The sequence below is a fragment of the Limanda limanda genome, chromosome 1 (assembly GCF_963576545.1).
Source record: "Limanda limanda chromosome 1, fLimLim1.1, whole genome shotgun sequence".
Classification (NCBI taxonomy): Eukaryota; Metazoa; Chordata; class Actinopteri; order Pleuronectiformes; family Pleuronectidae; genus Limanda; species Limanda limanda.
The window spans coordinates 36,519,831-36,546,587 of NC_083636.1; the positions used below are offsets into that span (position 1 = coordinate 36,519,831).

Below are 26,757 nucleotides of genomic sequence, written 5' to 3' on the forward strand. Positions count from 1 at the left end.
AAATAAAACAAGATCCGAATCAGTAATACATCTGAAAAGTTGTGGCTCATTTATACAAGATTATTGGATTTTGCAAAGTTTATGTATCAGTCGTCGCTATGAGCTGGAATGCTGAATGCAACTTGTATGAATGCATGTTTATGTGACTTTTGAATTCAACAAAGCAAGTTGACGATAACGTAGTTTTGCATCCAACTGTTTGTTCAGGTGGAACTTGTGTAACTATGTGTCGGATAAATATCTTAATTGATTTTCTCGCATCAGTAAAACTGGATGTAGCACACAGTTCATCTTTAGAGGTTGGTTAAGTTGTCTCAACGCCTGAAGGGAATTGTGGGAAATTTACTTTCTTTCATAATGAAATCGCTTGAAAATGTAAACTGTTCAATGTTCATGCAACAGCTCGATGCTAAAAGAACCTAGATACGAATTATAATCATCTGATAATATAAACAACAGAGGACATCAGTTTGTTTCACGGCTCCAGAGAAAGTGATCAAGGTTTGTGGATAAACATCACCGTTAAAACTGTAAATCTGCATAATTTTACATTACAACATTTGCTCAAATGAGTATTTATTTAATTATATAGTTTTATTTCATGCTTTGAACCAAATAACTTGTAAGCTAGACATAAGCACACCTTTGTGAGCAGCTGTTTCATAATAAGTTCACTGTATCAACTTTAGATGATGATAATATTAAAGTGTCTCCAGAGCTCAGTGTGCTGCCCTCAACATGAGGCCATGAAGTAATTTAACACATGGTTTAATTTATGAAAACACAGATCAGTCAACGTCATCACTAAACAGAATCAAGGTGAGAGTCTAAGAATGTGACAGAGAGACGTGTGTGTGTGTGTGTTGTGGATAACTCACAACAGCTGAGAGGTGAGAGCTGCTTTACTCTCCTGAGTCATCGCAGATTAATTATTTTAAACATATCTGATAAGTAATATTAAGTCAAGTAGAGGTCAATAAAGTTTCATTTGTACGAGCTCACGTTTCTGAGAAGAGGAAACTGACAACATCTGTGCAGGTGAACTCTACATTGTGGGAGATTGCCGTGATCTGGAGGAAACACAAGTCTGGGAAGTTGATCTTGATCCTCAGTGTTTTCTGAAACGTGCTCATGGAAAACACTGAAAGCCAAGAAGCTGACAGAGTTTCCACATTCAATCCTGTCGCAAGCATGAGTCGAGTCCCGCTCGAGGTATGTTACAATCTATATGAGGAAATATACGTTTGGATTTCACAAGCTGAGGTCATTAGCAGAGCAGGGCGGGTGTCATGTGGAGGGCGACAAAAAACCCAAACACAACCCATTGTGAAGCCTGCGGTTCAAGCCAGTGAAAAGACAGTTGAACGTTTCTCTGAGTTCCTCTTTACGTGGCTGTCGTCACTCAACGATTTCCTGCAGCAACTGTAAAACCTCCTCATGTGTGTGTGTTCACGTCCTGAATCAGATAACGACTCGGAGGGAGTGTGGGATGTCACAATCAACGCTCACACGGGATCCATCGTCCAATTAAGTTGTGTTTTCACACGTATCACAACACGTTCTGTTGAGCTTGTGTCTCACAGATCGGGTGTCCCCCCTTCAAATGAGGTATGAATATTTTATGAGGGTCCTTTGAACAGCGATGAAAGATAATCACCCAGATGCTCCATCAAACGCTACAACAACACTCAACACCGTTTACCGTTGAGATACAAATCAAACAAACGATGCTTACACACGCACACAATACTGCAACCGGTCCTTTTTGCCAATTCACCCTGTTTACTCCTTTACTAAAGTGAGTTTTGATGACGCCCTCCTACGTTTTCTGGACCCGATACAATTCCCCGAACAGTTCTTCAGCTGACTTTTCTGTCCTCTCTGCAAAATTCCTCCTGGAAATGCCTGGCGTTGTCTGGCTCACTGAAGCAGGCCGCTCCACGCAAGAAGCCAGACCCAAGACTTGGGCGAGGGAAAGCCAAGGCACATGAAGAACCTATTAGGGGGCCTAGCAGCCAGCAGCAACCCTGGGAGGCCTGCCAACTCAGTGTGTGAACAATGGGAACCCAGCTCAACAAAAACATCCTGCAGAAGTGAGAGACTGGGAGGGAGGGAGGGAGGCTGGGAGGGAGGGAGGGAGGCGAGGAGAGGACAAGCGAGCAGCAGGCCAGAGAGCTGGTTGGGCTGCCACGGTATCAAAACACACAGGGGCTGGAGCTTAGTGCAGCCAACTCTCCTGGTGTTGAGTTTGTATCTGACAAAGAAATACATCAGTCCAGTGCACTCGATGTGGTCAGCGCTGAGGTCACAGATGGTTCAGCTGCAGCTCGGAGAGACGGCTTCAACAGCTGCTCCAACAATAGCGCAAACTTTTACTTGTCGGTGGAAAACCAGACGTTTGCAGCCGCTGCTTCGGAAACTCACACTCAATATCTCGCTGAAATGAAAACTCGCAAAAAAACAAAACACACAGAGCCGTTACGCTTTTTCCCATCACATTTGCAATCCTCTTTGCTCAAGCCCTTGCTGGGTCGACACCCAGTGGATGTTGCAACGGGAACAGGAGTGTGAAAGACGCAGAGACGCGCCTGTTTTCCCACGATCCGCCTGCAGACGTGCAGCATCAGCACTTGTGTGAAACAGGGAGATCACGACCCAGTCAAAGGGTGAATTTCAAATCAAACAGGTGCTGAGACCAAAATACAGCCCATGCATATCACGTGCGTGTTTTATCAGAGCAGTGAAAAAAAGCTGAACTACAAATCAGACTTTAAAAGCACACAGGCTTTACAGAAAGTGCACACACACACACACACACACACACACACACACACTGTTTAACCTTTTTGGCTGCGAACGAGTGAGTGTGTTCCAGCCCTTTTCTTTTTCCCTTCGACCTTTTCTGACTCATGACCGCTCCAAATAAAGTGAGAGTGGTTAACAGTGCAACCAGACATTGTCAGGTCCAATTCATCACAGCAGGCCACGAGATTCAAAGTTCAAATTTCACGAGCACAAGAAAAAGATATTTGAAAAACAGACATTGAAATATCTACGTGGAAGAGGTTGTTTTTTTTTGTCTTTTGAGAACAAGGGGATTCTTTGGCAGGCGCAGAGTAATGGAGCTCAGGAGAAAAGGTGAGCAAATTCAAAGAAGGAAACAGAAATGACAAAAAGATCATAAATAATGAATATGGGAAATGTTGAAGTTTGTGCGGGAGCCGAGTCTGAGAGAGAGAGAGCAGAGCTGTGAGAGAATCCTGGAAGAGAGAGCACAAGAGACGAGTGTGTGTTGGAAACTTTTTGAGGGTGTGTATGTGTGTGTGTGTGGGGGTGGGGGTGGGGGGGGTGTAACATAAAACCAGCTCTCCCACAACAGACACAGGGGAGGGGACCCTTCTTTAAACCGAGCCTACCCACAATGCACCGGGCTCTTTTATCCCGGCAGTGAAAGGATGAGGCCAGATGAATGACAAAAGGAGAGAATGGGGATCTGGGTTGGGCCCGGGCTTGGAAGACAGGGAGGGGAAAAGAGAGAGAGGGGGAGGAGGAGGAGGAGGGGGGGGGGGTGTTTCCCAAACCAACCTTTTCTATGAAAAATGCAGGAGGAGGGAGTGAGAGCGAGGGAGGAAGGGGGGGGGGGGTTGTTGAGGCCGGGAAATAGTATCTTGTGCTTTGGAGGATGAGGAAGAAACGTATGCATACACCAGTGAGTTTAATGATTTCTTTACTGGCTTGTACACAAACGTACAAAAATAATACAGCACTCATCTCCACATGACGTCACGTCATCATCACAGTGTTACAAACGTTCAAAAATAAAAGGGTACAAACAAACAAACAAACAAAAATGAAACACGATGGAACATCTGCATCACTCATGAAAAAATCTGCCGTTTCCCTCCTGCTTGAAATGAAGCAAGACCAGAAACACAACTTGGTCCAAAGAAGTCAGCACTTTTTTTTATTTTTTATTAAAAAAACAAAAATCATCTCACTCATGTACACCAATCCGGCAGCTGGCCCCTTACATCATAAATGTTATGACCCTCGTGAACCAGACGACCACACAACCGTGCAATTTTTAATCATGTTACAATGATCTTACCATCAAATGTATTATTCCCCTTTCAAAAAAAACAGGAAGACAGCACTTCAGAAAAGAAAGTGCCCCAAGATATCATCATCATCAGCGTTGATATATATATATCCATATGTATATATACATACACCCAATCACAGAGATACACGCATCTTTGTCAAAAAGAAAAAACATCATGTTCTTTTTTCCCACAAAGTGACACACACATTAGGACATTATCACCTGGAGCATATATTTATACAATAGTATTTTGTTGTGTTTGTTTTTTTTCTATTCAGAAAAAAATTAAAAATGTTGACACATAAAAGCCAACGTTTCAACAACAGTCATCAGTGCAATATTCAAACAAAAAAAAAATCAAGTTTAAGACAAGCGATGCATATTTCATTTGTTGCCTGATAACCAATCTATACCTTGATGCGGTGGATCTATCGCTTCTGTTAATTGTGGTTGTTGAAAAATGGGAAGTTTCTCAGTCTGGACGACTGTTCAATGCAGCGGCACGGAGCCTCATGAGAAGCACACGCACACAGACACACACTTCAATTTTAAAAAGACAAAAAAAGAAAGTATTCACTCACACACTCTCAGCAGCTTCTCATGAGGTGAACTAGTGCTGCTGTGAAGCTTCTACACAACTGTTGGCCATTTGAGCAGTAGGCTTTTAAAAAACAACAACAACAACGTCAACATGAACAAAATAAAAATAAAAACATACAAGCAGCATCGATACAAATGTTAGGGTGCCATGACTTTCAAAAATGCAGCAGGCAAGTTGATGGAACCATTTTTTTTTTCCTTTTCTGTGACCTCCTGCAACAGTCATGTGATTCTTCCAACAGTATTAGGGTCCTGCTCAGTAGTAGTAACTATTCCAAAGCCTTGGCTCCTGCAGTTACCCCGTACAAACACTGGGGGCGCGCAAGGCTCCGCATTTTTTTGTGCAATAAAACTCCCTGCATTTATAAGTCATGCGATACAATTCCATTTTTTTGTATGACTGAAAATAAAATTTAAAAAAAAAAGACCAAACAGGCTGATGGAGACAGAGAAAGAGACAGAGAGGTGGAGGTTTATAGGAAACAACAACGCAACAGACAGAAAGAGAGAGAGAGAGAGAGAGAGAAACCACATACTCCTTTGCAGAAAATCACGCTTTGCTTTTGAGAATTGGTTTGGTTGTAGTGTTAAAATAAAAACTGTCCCGACTGAGGATGCAGGGATGGGTTCATTGCATCTTCTGGAGTCCGTTTGTCTGTCAGGCTTCATAGCACAAAAAAACAAAACAAAACATACTGGCATGCGGATGATCACAAACACACAGTGAATCTCTTCAGACTCCAAAACGACGTGGCAGAGTGGTGAGACAGCTGAACAACTTGAGAATACTTTATAAGTCGAGGTAGCTGGCAAAAGGCAACCAAACAAAGTCCTTTAAATGGGAGGAGGGAGGGGTGGAGAAAGTCCTCTGGAGGGTCAACGGGCTAGAGGTGGGGGGGGGAGTTGGGTTTCTGGGGTGATGGTGGGTGAGGAGGGTGAGGGTGGCAGGGTTACCTCCACACGGGACAGTTTATATACTACGATTCTGAAGCAGCTTGAGTCACCCTTAGATATTCTTAAACTCATAGATTTGTGTTTGTATTTTTTAAAAAGAAGAACCACAACATATTCAAAAAAAATGCATCTTCTCAATGTACCTTCATAAATAGAAAAAAACAAAATAATAACCCAGCCTGCTTTCACAGTGATGACTAGGATGTTAATAAAATACTGAGAGGAGATTATAAAGTGAATTTCCAAATGCGACTCTTTCTTTTTCTTTTGATACAAAGCGAAAGCAGCGTTTTTTTCTTTTTTAGTAACACAGTGACCATTGGCAAAGTGGTCGCACTGGCCAGGAAAGAGTTGGACGCCAGCACGGCAGAGGAGGCCCAGTGCACTCAGCTACTGTCTCTTTCTTTTTTCTCTTTTAAAAGAAATAAAAAAATAATAATAGTAAAGCTATTGTGTACAGTACTTCACAGCATCGATGAAGCCAGTTGTTGTTACATCATGATTACACATCCGGAAAAGCGTGTTGGATAGCCATAATGCCGCTCTTTGAGTTAAAAAAAAAATAAAAAATTGATTCATTAAAGAAATATTAGGCCTCTGGTAGCCAACAGAGGGCAACCCTTCTTCTCTTGCTCGTGTGTCTTCCCTTTCAGATATTCCAGCATGCAGCCATGTAGCATCAAGTGCCGTGTTTCATATCAAATAACTTAAGAAAAAGAGGATTTTTTTTTTACAAGTGAACAATGCATGAGGGGCAACAGGTCAAATCTGTGCACCCCACCCCCCCCCCCCCCCCTCCTCCCCCCCACAAAGAAACTATTCAACTGTACTGAGGATAGGGAGGTCATGGATAGAGGAGAAAAAACTGGGCCATCTGCACACTCCTGAGTCCAAACACACACACAGACACACACACACACAGGCTGCTCTTCTAGTGGACCACACGATCTATAGTAGACACATTCAAGAGGAAAGCTTTAGTACCAACAAACTCACCGAAGTGGCGTTTTTCTTTTTTTTTGTTAAAGATTCGTGCTGAGGCCCTGTGTGTGTGTGTGTGTGTGTGTGTGTGTGTGTGCGTGTGTGTGTGTGTGTGTGTGTGTGTGTGTGTGTGTTTGTCTGTGTGTGTGTGTGTAAACCATGTGGTGGCTTCACTCAGAGGTGCAGAGAGGGCCCCGTTTGGTTTGCAGTGAGGGAGGGGGGGTTATTGTGCAGGCCTGTTTATGCATTTCCTTTTATATATGAATATATATATAATTTGGCACAACTATGTAGATAATGGCAGTTTTGAAACGCTTTCAGAAAAAGAGCCTGGCTTTCCCGCATGTGTTGCAGTCTGATCTTTTTCCCCACTTATTGTTGCTGTTGTTCTGTTATTTGTCTTATTCTCTTTTTCTTTTTGTTGTTTACCTGACAGCAGAGACAGATCACCGGGCGCCAGAGGAGTACTTGGCCTTGGTGATGAGGTATAGCACAATGTCTTGGTGGCCCCCGAAGGCGGCGATGTGTAAAGCGCTCCACCCTTCCCTGTTGGCCAGTCGGATGTCTGCGCCAAACTTCACCAGCAGTTTTACCAGCTCCAGGTTGCCGTCAATGACGGACTGGTGCAGGGCCGTCTGTCCCTCCGGCCCGAAGGAGTTGACGTTGAACTCGCAGTTCGTCATGTTCTGCAGCAACGAGTGCAGCTCCTTGGTGTTGCCCTTCTTCACCGCCTCCTGGAAAACCCTCTGCGGCTGGGAGCACGTCGACACCTCCGCCTGGCTCATGGCTGCAGCGCGCTGGGAGCTGTGGGAACCAGTAATCCTGCCCGGAGCTCTAGAGCTGGTGGTAAGGTCTTCTCCTCTGGTCTGGTATAACAATGCCACAGTTACACTGGACTACACCCAGTTATTAAGGCACTTTAAGGCACTTAAAGTCAAAAAAATGCTCACTGTGTATATCCCAAAAAGGACAATAGAGGAAAATAACACACTCGGTGTGCAAAAAGGTAAATAAAGTGAGAGATCCTATAAATCCCTAAAGCATTAAGGGGGTGCTCTCAAAAGGTCCAGGGTCTCTGGGTGAAGTTCCCCCTCGGTAGCAGCAGCAGGTCGCCTGTGGCACTGGATGGAGAAGACCTTCACTGAGGGAAAGTGGAAGTCGGATCTCCGCAGGGCAGCCTCCTCGGTCCCGGGTCTCCACAGGTTTCCCTTAAACGTTCCCACCTGGTTCCTGGCTACACGTCCAGGCAATATGTCGCTGCTCGTGTGGCCAGGGCGTCTGGGAATACAAGAAAAGACAAGAAAGGTCCACATGAATCCCGGAGTCCACACCTATACAGCCCGCAGGAGGGACCTCGCATTCCGCTACATCCAGGAGGAGCGCTCCGAGGCGCACGCTTTACGCACGGTCACACTGCTGGATTTTGCCATTAAACATGTGTGGAAGTGTGGTCCGCAGCGGGAGTTTGCCTTACCTGTGACAGATGGACTGGTCCGTGGCGACGAAAGCGATAGAAATCCACCGTGTGGCCCAGGTCTGCGTCCTGCGTGCGATCCGCGAGTCTCTGCCCTGCTCTGCGCTCTGGGGGGAGATTCTCCGCGTCCTTTATATGGATGACAATACCTTCCCAAAGAATCCACTGTGGAGGAATGGGCGGAAAGCCGGGGAGGTTATAGGCTGCCGGCTTGGTTGGTGGGAGGGACCAGCTCCCTGTGAATCTGCAGGAAGGGGCGTGTTATCTTCTGATGGAGGGGTGGGTGGGAGGAGGGGGGAGGCAAGCGTAGACTGCAGAAATTCTAAACAAGCCGCCCGCAGCAGTGGGATGGTGAGCACTGTATCGGATCTCCTGTAGCCGACCCCAGGATGTCAGGATGTGGACTCAGAGCCAGAAGGCATCGGTGCTGTCAGGGCTGTAAACCTCCGAGGGAACAACGTGCATGTGAAGGATCGACCAGTGGATTCAACATCAACTAAAGTTCTTGAGAACAAAAAGTCCAGTAGGATGTCAGAGGCAGGGATGGACATGTTCCCTGGCATCAGAGGAGCTCGCTCGGCATGTGCACAGAGAAACTGTGGCTGAGAAATGAACCAAAATGGACACTTGGTTCAAAAAGATCATATATTCTGAAACACGATGGCACATTTTACGCACAGATCCAAATGTGACATTTTGGAGTTTTCACTGTTATTTTTGACTCATACAATAAGTACATTTCACTTAAGTAGAAGTTCACTTCTTAAGAAAATAACTTCACTCACTGCATTTTTTCCGAATTTCATCATAAATGTCTCTTTTGAAAGTGAAAAACATGTGGACTCATTCACACTCTTTCATGTTACACGGGGGCAGAAAAGGTGACAGGTTACTGTGACACACTATCCAGGGGAGGGTATGGTTTACAGCTGTGTGCTGCTGCTTATGTTACCCAATCCAGCGGAATAGCTGCCTGTGAACATCTGGCTTGACTTGTGCACAAATATTAAAATAAAACAAAAATGCTTATTCTCAACCTACAGGCTATAGGTGCATTTTAAGTTTAAATAGTTACATCATCTAAAACACGTTAAAAAAAAACGTCAGCCGAACCAAATGGTAAAATAATAATCATAAAAAAAAACTCCAAACGGGCCGGGGGTCTTTGAGACGCACCGCTCCATAAAGCAACACCTCGGAGGAGGTTGTTTAAATCATAAACTGCGGATATATAATCCAGTTGTTTCTGAATGACTATGGTGGGACTTCAAATAACAAAAGCCCTGCGCTACTTCCTTTTTGCAAGTGAAAAGAAGTGACGCTGTGCGCAGATTGACACGAAGCTCAGCTGCCCCCACCACCGTGGGAACTGGGCGCCTGTGTGTGTGTGTGTGTGTGTGTGAGAGCGAGAGAGAGAGAGAGAGAGTGTGTGTGTGTGTGTGTGTGTGTGTGTGTGTGTGTGTGTGTGAGTGTGTGTGTGAGAGAGAGGTGGTGATAGATATAGATAGATCGACAGATTGACAGCTACCCAGAGAAGAATGCATGTGAAAGAGAAGGACACGGAAACTGAAATGTGTGCAAACCACAAGCACCAGGTACATGGTACATACATGGTGTATGTCAGCCTACTTCTCATGGAACCGTCTGCTGCATCTGCGTGTAACACTTTGCAAAACCACTCCTCGCTCCGGCGGATCGGCGGCTTGCACACTGTCCTCTCTTCCCACAGTCTCAGCTGCATCTGCCTGCATGCGAGTGTGAAACCCTTGCGTCAGCGTGGGAGAAACGGCGGCACAGGTCCCACGACGTTCGCAGAATATGTGACTTAATTTGAATGATATGACTGAGAACACGACTGCAGCTAAAAGTGAAAGATAGAATCAGGATCAGTCTTTAGGTGCAGATTCAGGAGAGCTTTATAAACTGTCTGGATCTGCTGGCACCAAAAGACCAAAGTCAAATGCTTTCGTCTGGGAACCACTTTAGCTCCAAGTGATGTTGCCACATGTGCTAAAGTAACTAGACGTGAGCTGTAAAAATGACACAATATCTCCTACATCATAATCTTTTTCTCTGGTGCTCCAGTTGTTTAAAGCCCAAAGTGATGCAGCTCAACCATTATTTCTTTATGTCACAGCACCTCATCAATCATTCAACCTACACCGATCCAACTGATCAGTGTTTTTTCAAAAGGTCAGACCCATTATTGTCATAACAGGATATAGTGGAGCCTTGGAGCATTTTCCTTTTTTGTAAACTGTGTCTAGTTTATGTTAGTTGCACATTATAAATTGGGCTCTGTAAATAAAACAGATTTTGGCCTGAGCCATGTTCAAAGGTGCCACATATGATTATAGGACCTGTTCAAGTGAGAATTAAAGGATGGACAAAAAGTCCAACAACACTTTGTTGGGCTGACTGCATCTGTCTGAAATGTTGACTGCAGGTGATTGTGTGACTGTGTGACTGTGTGACTTTGTAACTGTGTGACTCCGATTTTGTTTGTTCCTCTGCGACAAGTGGCCCACAGCTGCAAATGGTCCAAAACAAAGACGGTGTCTCTGAGTCATCCATAGATATGTGGTGAATATGTTGGCCGCCTTAACAGATGTGTGTTCCTTGTTCTTCATGTAAAACAGCTCATGGTTGTGTACTGCATCTGGGCCACTCAAAACTTTCTCATACGCCTATGAAACCGTACAAAGGTTATGGTTACTTTCAGACTTGATTGGATCAGTGTAGGTTTTTTATTGTGTAAATAATGTCTCAGTCTATGTGGTTATTTCTTAGAGTAACTGAATGGTGCAAAAGACCTTCTGGAAAATAAGGAACATCTGTCCACTATCAGAGCTTTGGCTGCAGAGCGTCTGGACACTTGGGAAACATTTGCACAGACCGCAGGAGCCAAATGTTTTTGCATTTGGATGAGTTTCTTCCCCAAACTCTGTGGCATTTGTGCTCCTCTCCCTCTTGAGAGAGAGCAAATGCCCCCTTCACCACACACACACACACACATACACACACACACACACACACACTCACAAAAGTGGGGCTGAAGTTTGTCTGAAAAGAATCCAAGACCAGATACAATCCTTGAGATTAGGTGAAGGTATAAGGTGAAAGTTTAAGATATAAAATAAAGAATAGGCTTCTTCGACTATCTGAATATCTTTTGATTATTAATATCATTTTACAGATCAGAGAAACAGGAAAGTTCAATTTCTAACAAAAAAACGCGCATTCCGTTTGTGCGTAAATACCATACAGTCTATGGTAAATACGCACGCCAATCCCCTCACTGGGAACAGCCAGGCTTTCCTCCAACTCCAAAATGGAAAGTTATCACGTAACACACAGATAATTCCCAGTCTATTCTGGTTGTATTGGTGCAGCCATATCTCCCCTCGGCTGCAGCGTATTGATAAACAAGACGTGTGGTTTTTATTTAGTGACAGAGAAAGAAGCCAGAGTCGGGTGAGGTGCGCAGGGGCCAGACCCCCACCCCCCAGCCCCCCCCCCTCCCGTCGCGTCCCGGGATGTTCTCGTCGCTGGAGAGCAAAACGCATGAGGGAAATAAACGTGGAGATGTCAAGTAAATATGTCGATTCATCATTTCGATTTGGCAATATTGTGATTTAACTTTCCTGCCAGGGCGCATATTATTGGACTGAACTCGGATTGTGAGTGTGTGAGAGAGTGAGAGAGAGAGAGAGAGCGAGTGAGAGAGAGAGAGAGGTGGGTGACGTTTTACCGGGAGGGAGGGGTTTATGAATCCAATTCATTCCGGGCACCACGTGTCCTCAGAGCGTGGGAAAGAGGCGAGCTTTTCTTCCCAGCAAAGAAAGAGCAAGGATCAAATAACACGGTGCTGCAGCAGAACTCTGCGCTCTGCACAGAGGCAGGGGCTGCGACCACCCGGACGAGGACGGGACAGGGCGCACACTGAGGGGCTTCTTTGGAGAGTTTGGGTTTCGGGCTTCATTCATAGCAATAAAAAAAATACTCATGAGGAGCTGAATGTTACTGTAGTTGTTACACGGTCTGCGACAAAAAAAATAAATGAACATGAATGGCAACAGGCCAACTTGTCTCTGCTCTCCTGGATGGATGTTCAGGCTAAATAAAGGAGGGTGATGATGAATACCACTACACTATCAGAGTCAACTCAAACCAGAGGCGTCTTTTTCAACTAGGGTTCATACACATTTTGACCGGATTTCCATGACTTTTTCATGACTTTTCAATAACTTTAAACCAAATTTCCGTGACCAAACATTCTGTGAAATCTTGGTGTATACATATAAAAGTGACAAAATTTAGTATTTAAGCTAACAATGAGAATTCCAAAGCATACCTTAAATGACACAATGAATGAGACCATAGGTTAATGAGGTTTTTGTCTGTTGTAACCCATGAAATGTATGTAAAAAATATCGTTACGTCAAAAGGCCGGATCAATTATTGGAAATCAATCTCAGTTTAACTAAATAAAGGAGGGTGATGATGAATACCACTACATTATCAGAGTCAACTCAAACCAGAGGCGTCTTTTTCAACCAGGGTTCATACACATTTTGACCAACAGATTTCAATGACTTTTCAATGACTTTTCAATAACTTTTTTTTTTTAAATAATATATTTATTGAGTTTTACATATAAGAAACATACATTCAAACATTTATTAACATACAAACGTTTATGAACACCCCCAACCCACAATCAAACATTCAGGGTAAAGAAAAAGAGGCAGAAATTAAATAACTTAAATAAGATTAAATAAAATAATAAAAGAAAATACATATATAAGAATAAATGGAAGTAAATAAAGACATAATTATACATACATATAAATAAAATTAAATTCCAATCAATCAAATCAAAAGCCTAGATAAAATAACGTTCTCTTATTCATAATATTAGTTAGTTACAATTAATAGTCATCCTATTAGGTGCTGCTATTTGACTTTTCAATAACTTTAAACCAAATTTCCATGACGAAACATTTTGTGAAATCTTGGTGTATACATATAAAAGTGACACAATTTAGTATTTAAGCTAACAACGAGAATTCCAAAGCATACAGTACACCTTAAATGACACAATGAATGAGACCATAGTTTGATTGAGGTTTTTGTCTGTTGTAACCCATGAAATGTACTTTTCCATTTGTAGCCAAGCCTGGTTGAATCTACACTTCCCTGGCATAGTGCATTATCCTGCCTGCTTCCCTACCGAACTTCATACAGTATGAGAGAGTATGCCTGCTTATATTTTGAGCGTATTTCTTTTAAAAGTATATGAATTATTTAAAACTCAGTGTAAATGAACGACATGAAAATATTAAATATAACAAATATCCATGACTTCTCCAAAACCTTTGGGATTTTATTTTTTTCAAACACTTTTCCAGGCCTGGAAATAAACATTTTTTCAATTCCATGACTTTTCCAGGTTTTTCATGACCGTAGGAACCCTGAATTTCTGGATCCCAGTGATGCATTTTTCTTCTGCTCTGACTGGTTCAGAGCAAAGCACATTATGGACACTCAATGCACACATCCTTAAAAACATGCCGTATATCAACAAACTTGAGGACAAGTTGTTCTTCATTGAAATGCTTGTCCACTGGGCGACCACTTTAAAGTTCAAGGCCCCAGAAACCTTTTAAAGGAGGGGGGTTAGGAGTTCAGCATCTCTTACTTCACAGAATGTTTTAATATTGGCAAAAAATGTCAGCCTTTCAAAGCCACATTGGATCTTTTAAACAGGGGCTTGGCCTTTGTCCCAACGATTGATATACATAAAGTTGGCGGCATATTTTTCAAGGATCACAACATGAAGAGCTTCTGCCATTCATGGCCCCTTCGGTTTGGAAGCCATCACCTGACAAAGTACCACCACAAGTTACATTTTTAAATCTAAAAGATAATGACACTCTCAAAACACATTTTAAAAGTCACAAGGAAAAGAGTTATCCATCAAATGACGAAGTATAAGCAATAAGACAACTAAGTCGTAATAAAACATAGTTATTAAACCCGCTGATAAGGGGAGTGTTGATGTAATATTAGGAAGGGATCAATATTTTATGGAGGCCCATAGACAATTAGAGAATACTACATATTACAAAAAGCTTAACGAACCCATATATTTATAAACCATACCTGTCGTTCATAGCATTTTAAATGATTTACACAAGAATAAATATATAAATAGACAAAAACAATATTTAAAAGGGAAGAGTCAACCGAGGGCTAGGAGATTTTATAGGCTCCCAAAAATTCATTAGGATCAAAAATGGACTGTACCACTAGAAGTGATTTGACTGTGGAAGTGAAACGTACCAAACAGCAGAATTTATTGATTATTATCTCAATCCATTGTCAATAAAACACCCATCATGCATTAAAGATACATATCACACTTAAGACATTGTTAAAAATCTGCAAATCCCTCCAAATTCATTAGTCTTAAGTTTAACCATGGATATAGACAGCTTATAAACCAATATTGACACCAAAGTGGGACTATTGGCTGTGAAAAACATAATGAAAAAATATCGTTACGTCAAAAGGCCGGATCAATTATCGGAAATCAATCTCAGTTTACGCAGAATATGTACACACAATTCAGATTTCACACCAGCAGTCAAAATACTGTTTAGTGCTCTACGAAATAGGGGATATTCAAGATCATTTTTAAGAAACTGTTTAAAAATCTATAAAGAAAAAAAACCACAAATAGATAGAGAAATGATTCCTCTTATTACAACATCATCTACTATGAGTGGAGTAATGAACAACAAACTTAAGAACAATTTTCAAACAATGATACAAGTTCAAGAATTACTGGACAGATTCCAAGTAATTTCGGCTTACAGGAGGAATAAAAACTTAAAAGACCTGCTTGTTAAGGCAACACACACCAATGCATCACAAGAAAAACAATGTTATAACAAGTGTTTTGTAAAAACTCAAATTCATCAGAAACACACACGCCAAGATCAATTTAATAATTTCACAGCATTTCCCACCACAGACGTCCAATTGCGTGTACATAATATTCTGTGAAAAATGTGGAAAACAGTATGCAGGGGAAACAAAAAATTCCATAGCCACAAGAATGGAATTTCTTGATTCAACAATTTTGTGAATATTTCATGACTCCTAAACAAAATGGGGCATTTAACTAGAATGAAGATAATATTCAGCACCCAGGAAAACCAATTCATAGAGTGTACAGTGGGTTTAGAATCCTGGCCGTGGACTAGTTTTAATTGTAAAATCACAGTTCAGTTATACAAAAAAAACAATTCGTAGACGTCACGAAGTAGTCATTACAACATGATTTATTACAAAAACAACACATGGATGTAGGCAACTCAAATTAATAACATGTAATTTGATATGTGAGTTAAAACAATCAGTTTATCTATACGAAATTCGCATAAAATCACAAGTCACAGTTCAGTTATACAAAAAAAACGATAATTCGTAGACTTCACAAAGTAGTAATAACAACATGCTTTATTTCAAAAACAAAACATGGCTGTAGAAAACTCAAACAAATAACATGTAGTTTGATATGTGAGTTAAAACAATCACAGTTTATCGATACGAAATTTGTTTAAAGTCACAGTCACAATTTTATTTTAAATAGAATATATATAAATAAATATATCACTTAAGTCCAATAAAATATAATATATTCATAGATACACGGTATCATCAATGATGATATATATAAATACGTTTATTTGTATTCAGTTATAGAATTAAAGGATCACAGTGGAATAGACAAAGGGGAGGAGTCTGTGAGAGGCAGCCTTTAAATAGAGGAGCCCTCAGTGTCCTCACTCACTCTTTCTCTGAACGTTGTAGTGGAAGGACCTCACAGCTCAGATAGAAATATTATGCTTTTTCACATGCCTAATAAGACCTGAAGAAGACCCAAGCAACACAGTGACACCATCACGTGTTTTCTGTTTTTGATTTTATTTTCAGTTTGAATCTTTGAGTTATTTAGTTTTTGATTTAATTTCATGCAAAAAACAGTGGTTCCAAGTTGCATTCTGCGCTTTGTTGAGTATTCTCCTCACAACCCCAGAGTTTTTTCCTGTCATGCAGGACGCTTCCTTCCATCAGTTGTGATACCGACGCACATGTCCCAGCTTAAGGCTGAAATAGGCTACTCCGACTCCGATCCGACGGACTCTTTTTCATTTATGGTTCTCCGAAAGCTGTGGGTGTTGAAAACAATTCACCGCCAGAACAGTAGTTGGCTCAACGGAAAACGAGCTTAGAGAAGCCTACCTCATGACGTAGTTATATGTAGAAGAAGTCGTTGATTGTTTATTTACCTCCTCCCAGCTTTCCTCACACACAGTGAGTAAACGATGGCAACTAACAGACAAAGGCTGTTGATGACGCGTAGAAAGGACAGTTATAGCTGAAATAAAGTGACACCAAGCCGGTCAAAATGCTTATGTTATCGTTTCTTAGTGCAGCGGTTCCCCGGATGCTGCTGAAGCTAAACCCCGTTGAGTTACAGATGCGTTAGCTGCACCTACTGCTGGAGCTTCAGCTGTACCAAGGGCTGCTCCCTCAAGAGCTGCACCTATAGCAACCCCAGCTTCCAAGACACTCCAACTCGTGCTGCCATCCCAACAGCATAGACCACAATGACAGGGATGCCAGTTCTGTGCCATCCTCCCCCCTCCCAACCCGAAATTTAAGTTATTTTTAAAAAATGGCATCCATGACAAGATCCTCAGCTCTCCATTGTATCTGATTCCCCAGTCCCACCACCCCCAGTGTTAATATATTTGGTTGCAGCTCCTCTTGCAATACATAATTAAAACGTTTCTATCTTTTTTTTTTTTTTTACACATCTTTTTATTAGTTTTTTCGTTCACATACAGCAATAATTCACACATACAGTGTATACAAAAATTCTTAGAGGTAGAAAATAGCGGTAGGATGTCCTACACGATGTATGATGATAACAACAATGTGCTTAAACTGAGCCAGAACGGCTTCTATGAACCACAATTAACCCTTGACCCTTCCCACGTAAACGTTTCTATCTTATTTAATCACAATCCTCGCTGTCGCTAAATACTGGAACTTCCCAGTTCTGCCATAAATCCACTAACACAGTTTGCGCGGCACCAAGCTGTTGTTTTCTAGGAGCAGTCACTCCTGATCGACCTTGTACGCAGCACCGACAGCTTTTTGGTTTTATATTCGGTTGAAATATTAGTAGATTTCGACGAGCAGACACATTGAGACTTCTCACACACACACTCACAGTTTGATTTTGATTCAGATTCATGTACATTTTGTGTAATTCATCCTCACGCTGGATTTATATTCTACAAAGAAATCAGCTAAACTTCTGAGTCTAGTGGTTGTAAACATTTGTTAAAGCTAAGATGATGAAGATGAGGACTCCACCAACACTCAGTGATGAAGGTAGCAACAGCAGTGATGATGGTTATTCACAGAAATGGCTTCACACTCACTCAGGAGTCTGTATCAGTGTCTTCACTGTCATCACATGTGACACCAGTTTGTTCTTCAGACTGATAATCAAGGCTTAAGTTCATTAGAACGAGAAAAAAATCACCAAGACTATTAAAACTAAACTAAAAAGTAAATTCGTTCGTTACTACGAAGTAGTAATAACAACATGATGGATCACAAAAAGATTACATGTAGACAACTCAAATAAATACTAAGGAAATAAATAATATGTAATTTGATATGGAAGTTAATCTTTACGAAATTCTCTTAAAATCACAAGTCAAGTCATCAAAAGACAATTCGTAGATGTCACGGAGTAGTAATAACAACATGATTTATTACAAAAACTTTTTTTTTAAGTGACCTACAATAATATTTCTCATGTCTGACAGATGGAATAGTTTGGATGTGCATTTTTAAAACTTTACGGCCAAGTAATGACAGAAAGTATTTCTTTTAAAAGCATATGAATTATTTAAAACTCAGCGTAAATGAACGACATGAAAATATGAATATAATACATTGCCATGACTTCTCAAAAACGTTTGGGATAATATTTTTTTCAAGCACTTTTTCAGGCCTGGAAATAAACATTTTACAATTCTATGACTTTTCCAGGTTTTTCATGACCGTAGGAACCTTGTTCAACGCTCATTTTGTGGAGCTTTTTTTTCCTGTGGATGAGAATCAGACAGGTTGATTTCACACACTTTTTCCTGCAGGCTAGATCAGTCAATTTTCTCACACCTGAAAGTCGAACGTGAGACCGTTTGAAACTGGAAGAGCTGGAATCTGTTTTGGTTACACATATTCCTGCTTGAATGAGGAGTAAACGACAAGAATGAATGTACATTTTCATGGTTGGTGGCTTAAGCAGTGCCTGCAGTCAAATACCATCACAGTTAGTTATTCCAATAATACAGTAATGTCACCTTTAAGTACTTCACATTTTGGGTTTGAACAGGTTTACAATTCATCAATACTACTAAAACTTCTGGGTGGTTGTAGCGGCAAATACCCTCGAGCTTGCATTGTCTTTAAAATATTTAATATATCATGAGGACCATATATACAGTGCGGTTCCTTGCACCATGCTGCCCACATCTACAGTTTTTTCAAATGAAACCCCCACCAGGGAACCATTCAAATTAGTCTTGCTGTAGAGAATCTACACCACAATCCATTCATAAGCACTTTATAAACATAAATGCTATTGAAATTAAGTTTTCTTCTTCTTCTAATTGTGTTATAAACAACTTATCACATTTGCAGCGTAAGAAAGCATTAGTAAATGGTTTATTAACATCCATCAATCAATCATATCCTTTGAGTGTCGCAGGAGGGCTTCAGACATTCCCAGTTAACGTAATATATGACATAATTGGTCAAATAAATAAATACAGGATTTTTAACCAAACTCTCATTACATCAGAGGATGCTGAGCTTGAGAAAATAGGTCACAAATCCCGTCTGAGAAACAACTAATCCACATGATCTTTATCGGAGACACTTTCTCGTCGGAGTGACGGCCACTAGATGTTTCACGCAGGTCCAAGAGCTCGGCCATCACTCACAACAATGAGTTGTGAAGTTCATATTCACAGTGAGTTACGCCCACTTTTGCATCATTGTTCTTAACAAGCGACGATACTGGCCGTACAGATAACTGCATTATGGGGGATGTCACATTACGTGTTTCAACAAAAAGCTCAACACCCCCCGATCATTTTCTACTTGAGGTTATGCAACTGTGATTCAACTTTTAAATCTTTAAAACCGTTTTTTTTTTGGCAACGTATTCAAAAAGACTCCAAGATTAGACAAGAGCAGATGTTTTTATCATCCTGTGATTTAACATCTGCAGCCGCTGCTTCAAACGCAGTGAGAGAAAACACATTTACGTCAGTGATTCACAGTATGACCTGTCTCTGGAAACGACTGTGGCTTTTTTGATGCAAGTTTAGTGATCAATAAAATAAGCTGCACATCTGGCTTTGGTTAGAGCTTCTTTTATGAGTGTAAAAAGATTCAAACTCAGCCCTTCGCTGGAGCTTCAACAAAAACGCCGGAAAATCTTTAATTGTAGAATTTTCCACATAAGATGACTTAAAACCCTTTTGGGCAATTGCATTTTCCTGCGATTACACAAAATCCAACGTGGGATTTGTGAACAGAGGAGAGGGGAGTATGAGAAAGTATGAATGGCTTCAGGTGGTGCATGTGTTAGGTTACTCTCTGACCCGTCAGCTCGGGAGCCTTCGAGGGAGAGAAAACCCCTCCACTGTTAGTTAAGCCGTTTTCAGACATGACCTCAGGGTAAAATCTGGAGAATTGGCTACAGGGTTTACCCAGAGTTCACCTTTCACACACGCACAACACAGCGGGAGGTTCTCTGCACAGACGCGTTCACAACAGCATCAAATCCTCTGCATTATTCAGGAGAGAGCTGGAGCACCAGGCAGAGACAGGAAGTGACGTCACCACCAACTCTATCGATCTCTTTGTCGGTGGCTTTCTTTGATTTTTCACCAGGAGATTTTATTTTTAATTTTTTTTATTTGTGTGTCTCTAGCGTGTTATAAGCGTCATGAACCCCCCACACTTGCTCATGGTGAATCCAGCGGTGCTCCACTGCTTTACTACCAGTTTTTCCTCAGCTAATACAAATACCTGCAAATGATGGTGACTCCACACAGGTGAATAATTTAGATGAAAACTTTTGTTTATTAACATATTAACGTTTTCACCTAAATAATAAAAAAATATATACAAATGTTATCATAGAGAATAAACGTGTACAGAAGCGGACAGCAAAATATGAAAAAGAGTCCTGGCATCGTTTAACCGTAGCTTTAAAGTCAAAACTATTTTATTAAAAACAAACTTAAAAAAAAATCAGAGAAATTGTCTCAATCCGATTCAAACCGTAAATCACAATGAATGCACGAGGTTACAATAATGAATACAATAAAAAAACAAATCAGAACACGAACCATCTTTGGATCATTGAAATTAAAATCAGAAACACAACTGATTTAAAGAACAATGTGCACATTAAAATATACACTATGGAAAAAAGGCTTAGGACGACAAAAGGTGTGTCAAAAACCGTTCATCCATAAAGGCAAATAATAATGATGATTAACCTATTATTTCTTTGTATGTCTTTCAGGTTTTAGCTCCAGATGAGTCATTTAATGCAACATTTCAGTCAACACCCGACTGTAACGTTGAATTGAAGGTTCTTTATGGAGCAAGTGTGTGGGTGTTAATTCTACCTTGGGCGTGTCTGCTCTGCCTACGCACTTATCATAAGGAACATTGAGGTGTGGAAGAGATTTTCGAGAACTGTAGCAGTACCTGATTGCTAAGAGGAGGTAGGACTTCTGAGGACTTATATTATTTGTCAGAATAATGCGCGATACAAATCTAAAGCTGCAGTTGAAACATCGGACTAAATCTGTCGTCTTTACGCCTCTTTTATTATTATTATGATATCAAGTTAATCAGAACTACAACTAAACAGAACTACTGTAATCTACGAGGCAACTGAATTGGTGGTATGTGTCTTATTCTGGATGGTTTTTTTGTAAACCGCATGAGCTCCTTGTCAGTCAGCTCAGTTGAGCTGCTGCAACTGCATCAGTGTCCTCATCTGCTACATGTAAGACCTCCTGGAACATGGAGAGGACGCGGCCGAAGTGAGAGCCTTCCCAGAACACCTTGCCACATCTGGTGCAGACATAGAAGAGCGGTATCCTCGGCAGGAGGGCAGGGGGCACGGCGTGGAGCTGTATGGGCGCCCCCCCGGGAAAGGTCAGGGTGTCGGGGTCCAGCCCGGAGAGAGGGGCCCAGCGACACTGAAGAGCATACCTGGGGGGTTCAGGGGTCATGCAGGGGGTCAAGATGTCACCAAGCTTCTCCTCTTCCTGTTGATGGGACGTCTGTTGTGTGTGTTCAGTGTCCGGGTCCTGCAGAAATCCTGCAGGCAGAACACGGCAATTGAGTGACTTCTTGAAAATGGAGTGAGACGGACACGCTAACAGCTGGAGTAATTGCATGTAGATATTTCCTCATGTTTTTTATGCTGTAACATCTGGAGCCCAGTAAAAATAAAGCCCCTTCCCATATTACTGAGAGAGTTGAGGTGTGTCGCTGACCTTTCTGTTTAAGCATCCTGACCATGTCTTCTCTGGGCACTGCCGCATACTGATCACTGTTACACGCCTGGACAAAGAGAAGAAAACAGTCATTAGAAAGAAGCAAGGTTAAAAGAAATGTTTTCAACAGCTTTCATTCCACAAAAGAGCCTCGAGGAAAAGCTGATCTTAAGGAATTTTCTCTTTAATGTACTAACGTGGTTTTGAAACAATTACTGGGACAAGTGTAGGTTTACGTTCTACTAGGCAAAAAACACATTCATATACACATTCAAAAAAAGAAATCAGTCAAACTTTTATATTGTAATTTGGAGAGAACAACAGCTCTGATACAAAGCTTTTGTAAGCAAAGTCTTTTGGCACAGTTCACTACATATAACAAAAACTTGTTCCATTTCCTAATTGTTGTAAAACCGACAGGCATTCGTTTTTTTGTGACCAAACCTAAGTCAAGCCGGAGAGATGAGAGACAAAGAACGTGAACAAACTTGATCCAAACTAGAATATTAATAGAATATCTTCAAAAAGGTCATAGCAGGCAAACGTTTTAAAAATCCCTTTGATATATAGCAGCAAGCAGGGGTGGACTGGGACAAAAATTCTCAGAGTGGAGGCAGACAGAGAGCAAGTCCTCGAACATGGACAGAGGGGGAACAACTCCGCAGTCTCTACAGCTGTTTCCTTCTCAGGTGATCCTGTCTTTGGGCTGACACACTCCTCACTCTCTACAGCTGTTTCCCTTTCAGGTGATCCTGTCTTTGGGCTGCCTGCATTGGCCTGGCTCACTCCCTTAATTGACCAGCCTGACTTGCCCTGAACCTGTCTGGGCTGGACATAGGGAAAGTATTTATCATTGGATGGGCAAACTCAAAACCACAGAATCATGTAGGCTACAAGAAATTCTCACAAAAAATAAGTACACCGCATTCATATTTTTTTTCTTTGCTTCACAACATTAACAGTGCATTGAGTTTTCACAAAGTAGTGACAGGCAGCTCAGGGCACGTGACAAATGAATGAGAGACCGATCCGTATGAATGAACTGTTGTGCTTACTGCTCGTCACACAGCCTGAGTGGCCTGGCTAGCTTATGCAGCTGCACGTCTCTTTTTACGGTGCTTCTCAGCGCCACCCGGGCGTTTTTTACTCTTCCATGTTTTCTGTCTCAGCAGCAGCCCGTCCCGCGACTCCCACTGCCCTGTCAGGGCTGTCAGCCAATGATTGATTGACGATGACAAACAATAGACCAATAATATGTGTCGATGCTGGCAACACACTGCTAGCCCTCTGTAGCCAATTGGCGGGCCCAATAGGAGGGAATTTAGAGAGGAAGAAGAGAAAAACAAAAACAAAAAAAAACGTAGCGGACCAGACCGGCCCACATTGGGTTAGCGGCCCACCTGGACGATGCCCGGTATAGTCCAGGCAAAGGAGCGTTTTCCGACCGACTAATTGTAAAAGAATTTGTTTCAGCATAGATCATTTCTATGTGGTGTCCAGAACAACATACAAAAAGTCCTAAGAAATCCTAGTTGAGGAAATATGTTTAATTCTCATCAATGTGTGCCAATAAGGCCCGGCAACAATACATCCCAAAAAGACTATTTTTTTCGTTTACTCCTATCAAAATAAAACTTTACACAAAGAAAGTAACCATGAAATGTAACATTTTTTGTATTACAAGTTTCTTTGAAAATGAATTTATGTATGTATTTGTAATACATATGAATGGTGTTTGCCTATGCAAATTAGGACATATTCAATAAGTGTGAAGCTCATGTGCTTGTCAAATTCATTTCAAAAGAAACTTGTAATACAAAAAATGTTACGTTTCATGGTTACTTTCATTGTGTAAAGTTTTATTTTGATTGGAGTAAATGAAAAAAATAAAAAAATGTTAGTATGTTGTTCTGGACACCCCATAGAAATGATCTATGCTGAAAAAAATTATTTTACAATTACTTCTATTTTTGGCTCCAAAATGGGCTACTTTGCCTGGACTAGTATGCCAGATGGCCAGTCCACCCCTGGCAGCAATGCGTATGCAACTACTTTACTTCAGTAATGCAGTGGTAGCTGCAGGTCACCTGTTTAAGTCTGAAAGTGTTGGACCTGTGTAAAAATCTGGTGGAAAGCAGGATCTGATAACTTCTGACTGATGGCAAACAGACATTTCCCCCGGTTGTTGCTTCGGTGTCAAGGGGCCTAAGTGTTACAGAGAGATCAGATCAGTGTGTGAGTGTGTGTGTGTGAGGAGGCAGCGTCTACGCCTCAGTAGCTTTCACATGTCCATGCCGTCCCATCCTTCTCCACAGTAAAAGGTCTCCCCGGTGGGACATTAGTGACCCCTTGTTTGCCGGCCCCTAACATGCAAACACACACTCGTCTGTAAGCCATCCTGACAGCATGTCAGTGCTAAAAGCCTTGTCAACACACCTGAGCTCCACCCAGCAAACAGCATTCCACTTAGAGGTGGGCTGTAAATCAGACCGGGCTCGCAGACCTCACAAAAGCTTTAAGCTCACCTAGAGCCAGTTCCTCTCTTTATCTGGAAAATGTTTAATGAAGACTGTGGATCGGGAGCATACACCCGCTGACCCACCCAGTGCAAAATGATATTGTCTCCTCTGTGTGCACATGCAGAGCAGTGTTTGCTTCGGTGGTGACTGAGGTCAGGATCGGAGAAAGCTGCTAGACAGTGGAGGTGTGGGAATAGCAGAGGTGTCATCTCCTGTCTTGTCTGTGGGAATGAAGCCCATCGGTCCCTCAGTACATTCTGTTCTTTGTATTTGAACTTAATCTCTCTCACACACTCACAGTTAGCATGCATACACACACACACACACACACAATTCACAGACAAAACACTGCAAAATTCCCACAGGTTACTCTGCAGTGCACATAAACCACATGCTTGCAAATGCTCACAGACCACATACACATGGCTCACACATACAAGTGTGTGGCTGCAGCCAGGAAAACAGACCCAGCTATTTGCTCAGCTCAAAGTTTCCCAGAGTTGAGCAAGCCAGAACCTGCTCTGAACTCTCAAGTCACGGACAGACAGGCAGGCACACATGCACACGGCCTCGCACACACACGCAACATGGATGTAAATAATTCTATCTGCAATTAAACAAAACACAGAATTTAGATGTGCAGAGATCTATAAGAGAAATACACTGCATAAGCGGAATTGCAATAAATGACTGTATGGGAAATGTCTCAGCAACATAACACATGTCATAATGACATGAGCATATTTGAGGACACACACACACTGGTCTAAGTGCATTAATGGATGTGTCAAAATGAGACTGGAGGTGAGGAGTTATGTTTGATTGAATATAGATGGTCGTTCTGTGCCTTCATCGAAACTGGGTTGGACCAGATGGTTTTGGGGACATTTGCTCTGTTTTTGATTCTCTACAGAACACTAATGGAAGACTGGATTTTCCCACAGCATCACAGCAGCGCAAGCATTTTCAGGCTTCGTTTTTTTTCATAGCTACTACACAAACCTCAAACGTACACAGGTGCCTTCTCTGCAGGTCGGCCTCAGTAGACTGAAAGCACCCTTAAAACAATTCAAATGTGGCATGTTTGCACAGGCAAAATATTGTGTTTGTGATCATAATGAGGAACAGCATGTGGCTTCACGAGCTGTAATCTGTGCAGGACGGGCAGCTGGACTAACCTGCAATCGGTAAACACGACCATGTTACAGATTGTGTCCTAAACGTGTTATTGAAGTGCATGTCCCCTCTGACTGAAACTCTTAAGTGTCCCCTCATGGCACTGCACAACAAATTGTGTTTCAAGAGCTTTAAGGTGGCATTTTCATTGTAATAAATCCGCACAGAAAAGCCTTAAGATCGAAATGCCACCCAATTTAACGCAAGAACAAATAAATATCACATTACTTTTATTTTCATTCAACCCTACACACGTTTCAGGCGGTTGCTACATGGATTTATTTCCTCACTCAGTCTGCCCTTTGTTCCCCCTCTGTGTTTTTCAGGGAACCTCCTGCATTCTCACACTCCGTGTGGCCGAGCCAGAGAAAGAATGCTCCTTGCCGTGACAACAAAGGCTATCTAAAGTGTGATACTGTGTTTCAAAGGATGGGAGGTGGTGGAAAAAAGAGGAGAGACAGGGGGATAGTGGAAAGGAGGTAGGAAAGAGAGGGAGGGGAGGGGGGGTGGTGGGAGATTTTTCCCTAATGTGCTCAAACACACACACAGTGCATTGGCCCTGTAGGCAGCTCCCATGGGAAAATGTTTTAGGGCCGATGTAGGTCACATGGCTGGAGCAGCCAATTGGGCACTGGTGATTTGATTCAAATTGTGGTAAGTCAGGTAAGGGGCAGCGTGGGAACAGAGAAGAAGAGCAAGAGCTGCGTCGTCGTTTCCCTTGAAATTCTGGTCTTTTCCTACTCGACGTGAATCCCAACTCCAAGTGAAGGTTGCGGATACTTAATTCTAATGTCTAAGAAGGTTGTGGTCTAAAACATATACACAGTGTATAAGAAAAGAAATGACAAAATCCAGTCCAATGGCAAGAAAAATGAAATGCAAATTGTAGAGATTCAGTGTTTTTCTCCCATCGTTCTGTGTCCTGGAGGTTCTGCCGTCTCTTACTTCCCTGTCATTCTGTTGGGCACATATAACGTTTTTCGTTGCCACTGTGAAATAATGTATGTTCCGACTCCAATGTAAATGTGATGGCGTGCTGAACTGGAAAATGCACCCCCACATAACCATAGAAATGATGAGTAAAGAGAAGCCAACAAGCTGTAAGGACTGACTTTATCCACTGCTTTCACACACAGCCAGAGTCATTCGTTTTTTTAAATGTCTTCTAAAAGTGATGGCAACCTTTAACTGATGGGTCCAAATTTAATGCGAAAAAGAAATGTTTGAAAATAAGCCTGAATACCATTAGTTGGTCTGAAAAGTCCG

The 26,757-nt window shown here is 41.8% G+C and overlaps 2 protein-coding genes across 2 annotated transcripts in view; both read right to left on the minus strand.

Moving 5' to 3' along the window:
- Window positions 1-6,793: 6,793 nt before the first annotated feature.
- On the minus strand, window positions 6,794-8,231 carry nrarpa (NOTCH regulated ankyrin repeat protein a). The gene is made up of 2 exons (XM_061078996.1): window positions 8,112-8,231; window positions 6,794-7,915 (listed from the first exon to the last, which is right to left on the minus strand). Exon 2 carries the CDS (start codon window positions 7,420-7,422, stop codon window positions 7,084-7,086), a length of 339 nt encoding a protein of 112 aa, XP_060934979.1. The 5' UTR covers window positions 7,423-7,915; window positions 8,112-8,231; the 3' UTR covers window positions 6,794-7,083.
- A 12,104-nt stretch (window positions 8,232-20,335) lies between these two features.
- exd3 (exonuclease 3'-5' domain containing 3) overlaps window positions 20,336-26,757 on the minus strand; it is a 36,916-nt gene continuing 30,494 nt past the window's right edge. The window contains exons 20-21 of the mRNA XM_061073887.1: window positions 21,797-21,863; window positions 20,336-21,618 (exon numbers count right to left, since the gene is read on the minus strand). Coding sequence (XP_060929870.1) covers window positions 21,251-21,618; window positions 21,797-21,863 — 435 coding nt within the window. The 3' untranslated portion in view covers window positions 20,336-21,250. The remainder of the gene's footprint in view (window positions 21,619-21,796; window positions 21,864-26,757) is intronic.

Coding starts and splice junctions, on each gene's coding strand:
- nrarpa (XM_061078996.1), bottom strand. CDS start 7,422: ATGAGCCAGGCGGAGGTGTCGACGTGCTCCCAGCCGCAGAGGGTTTTC.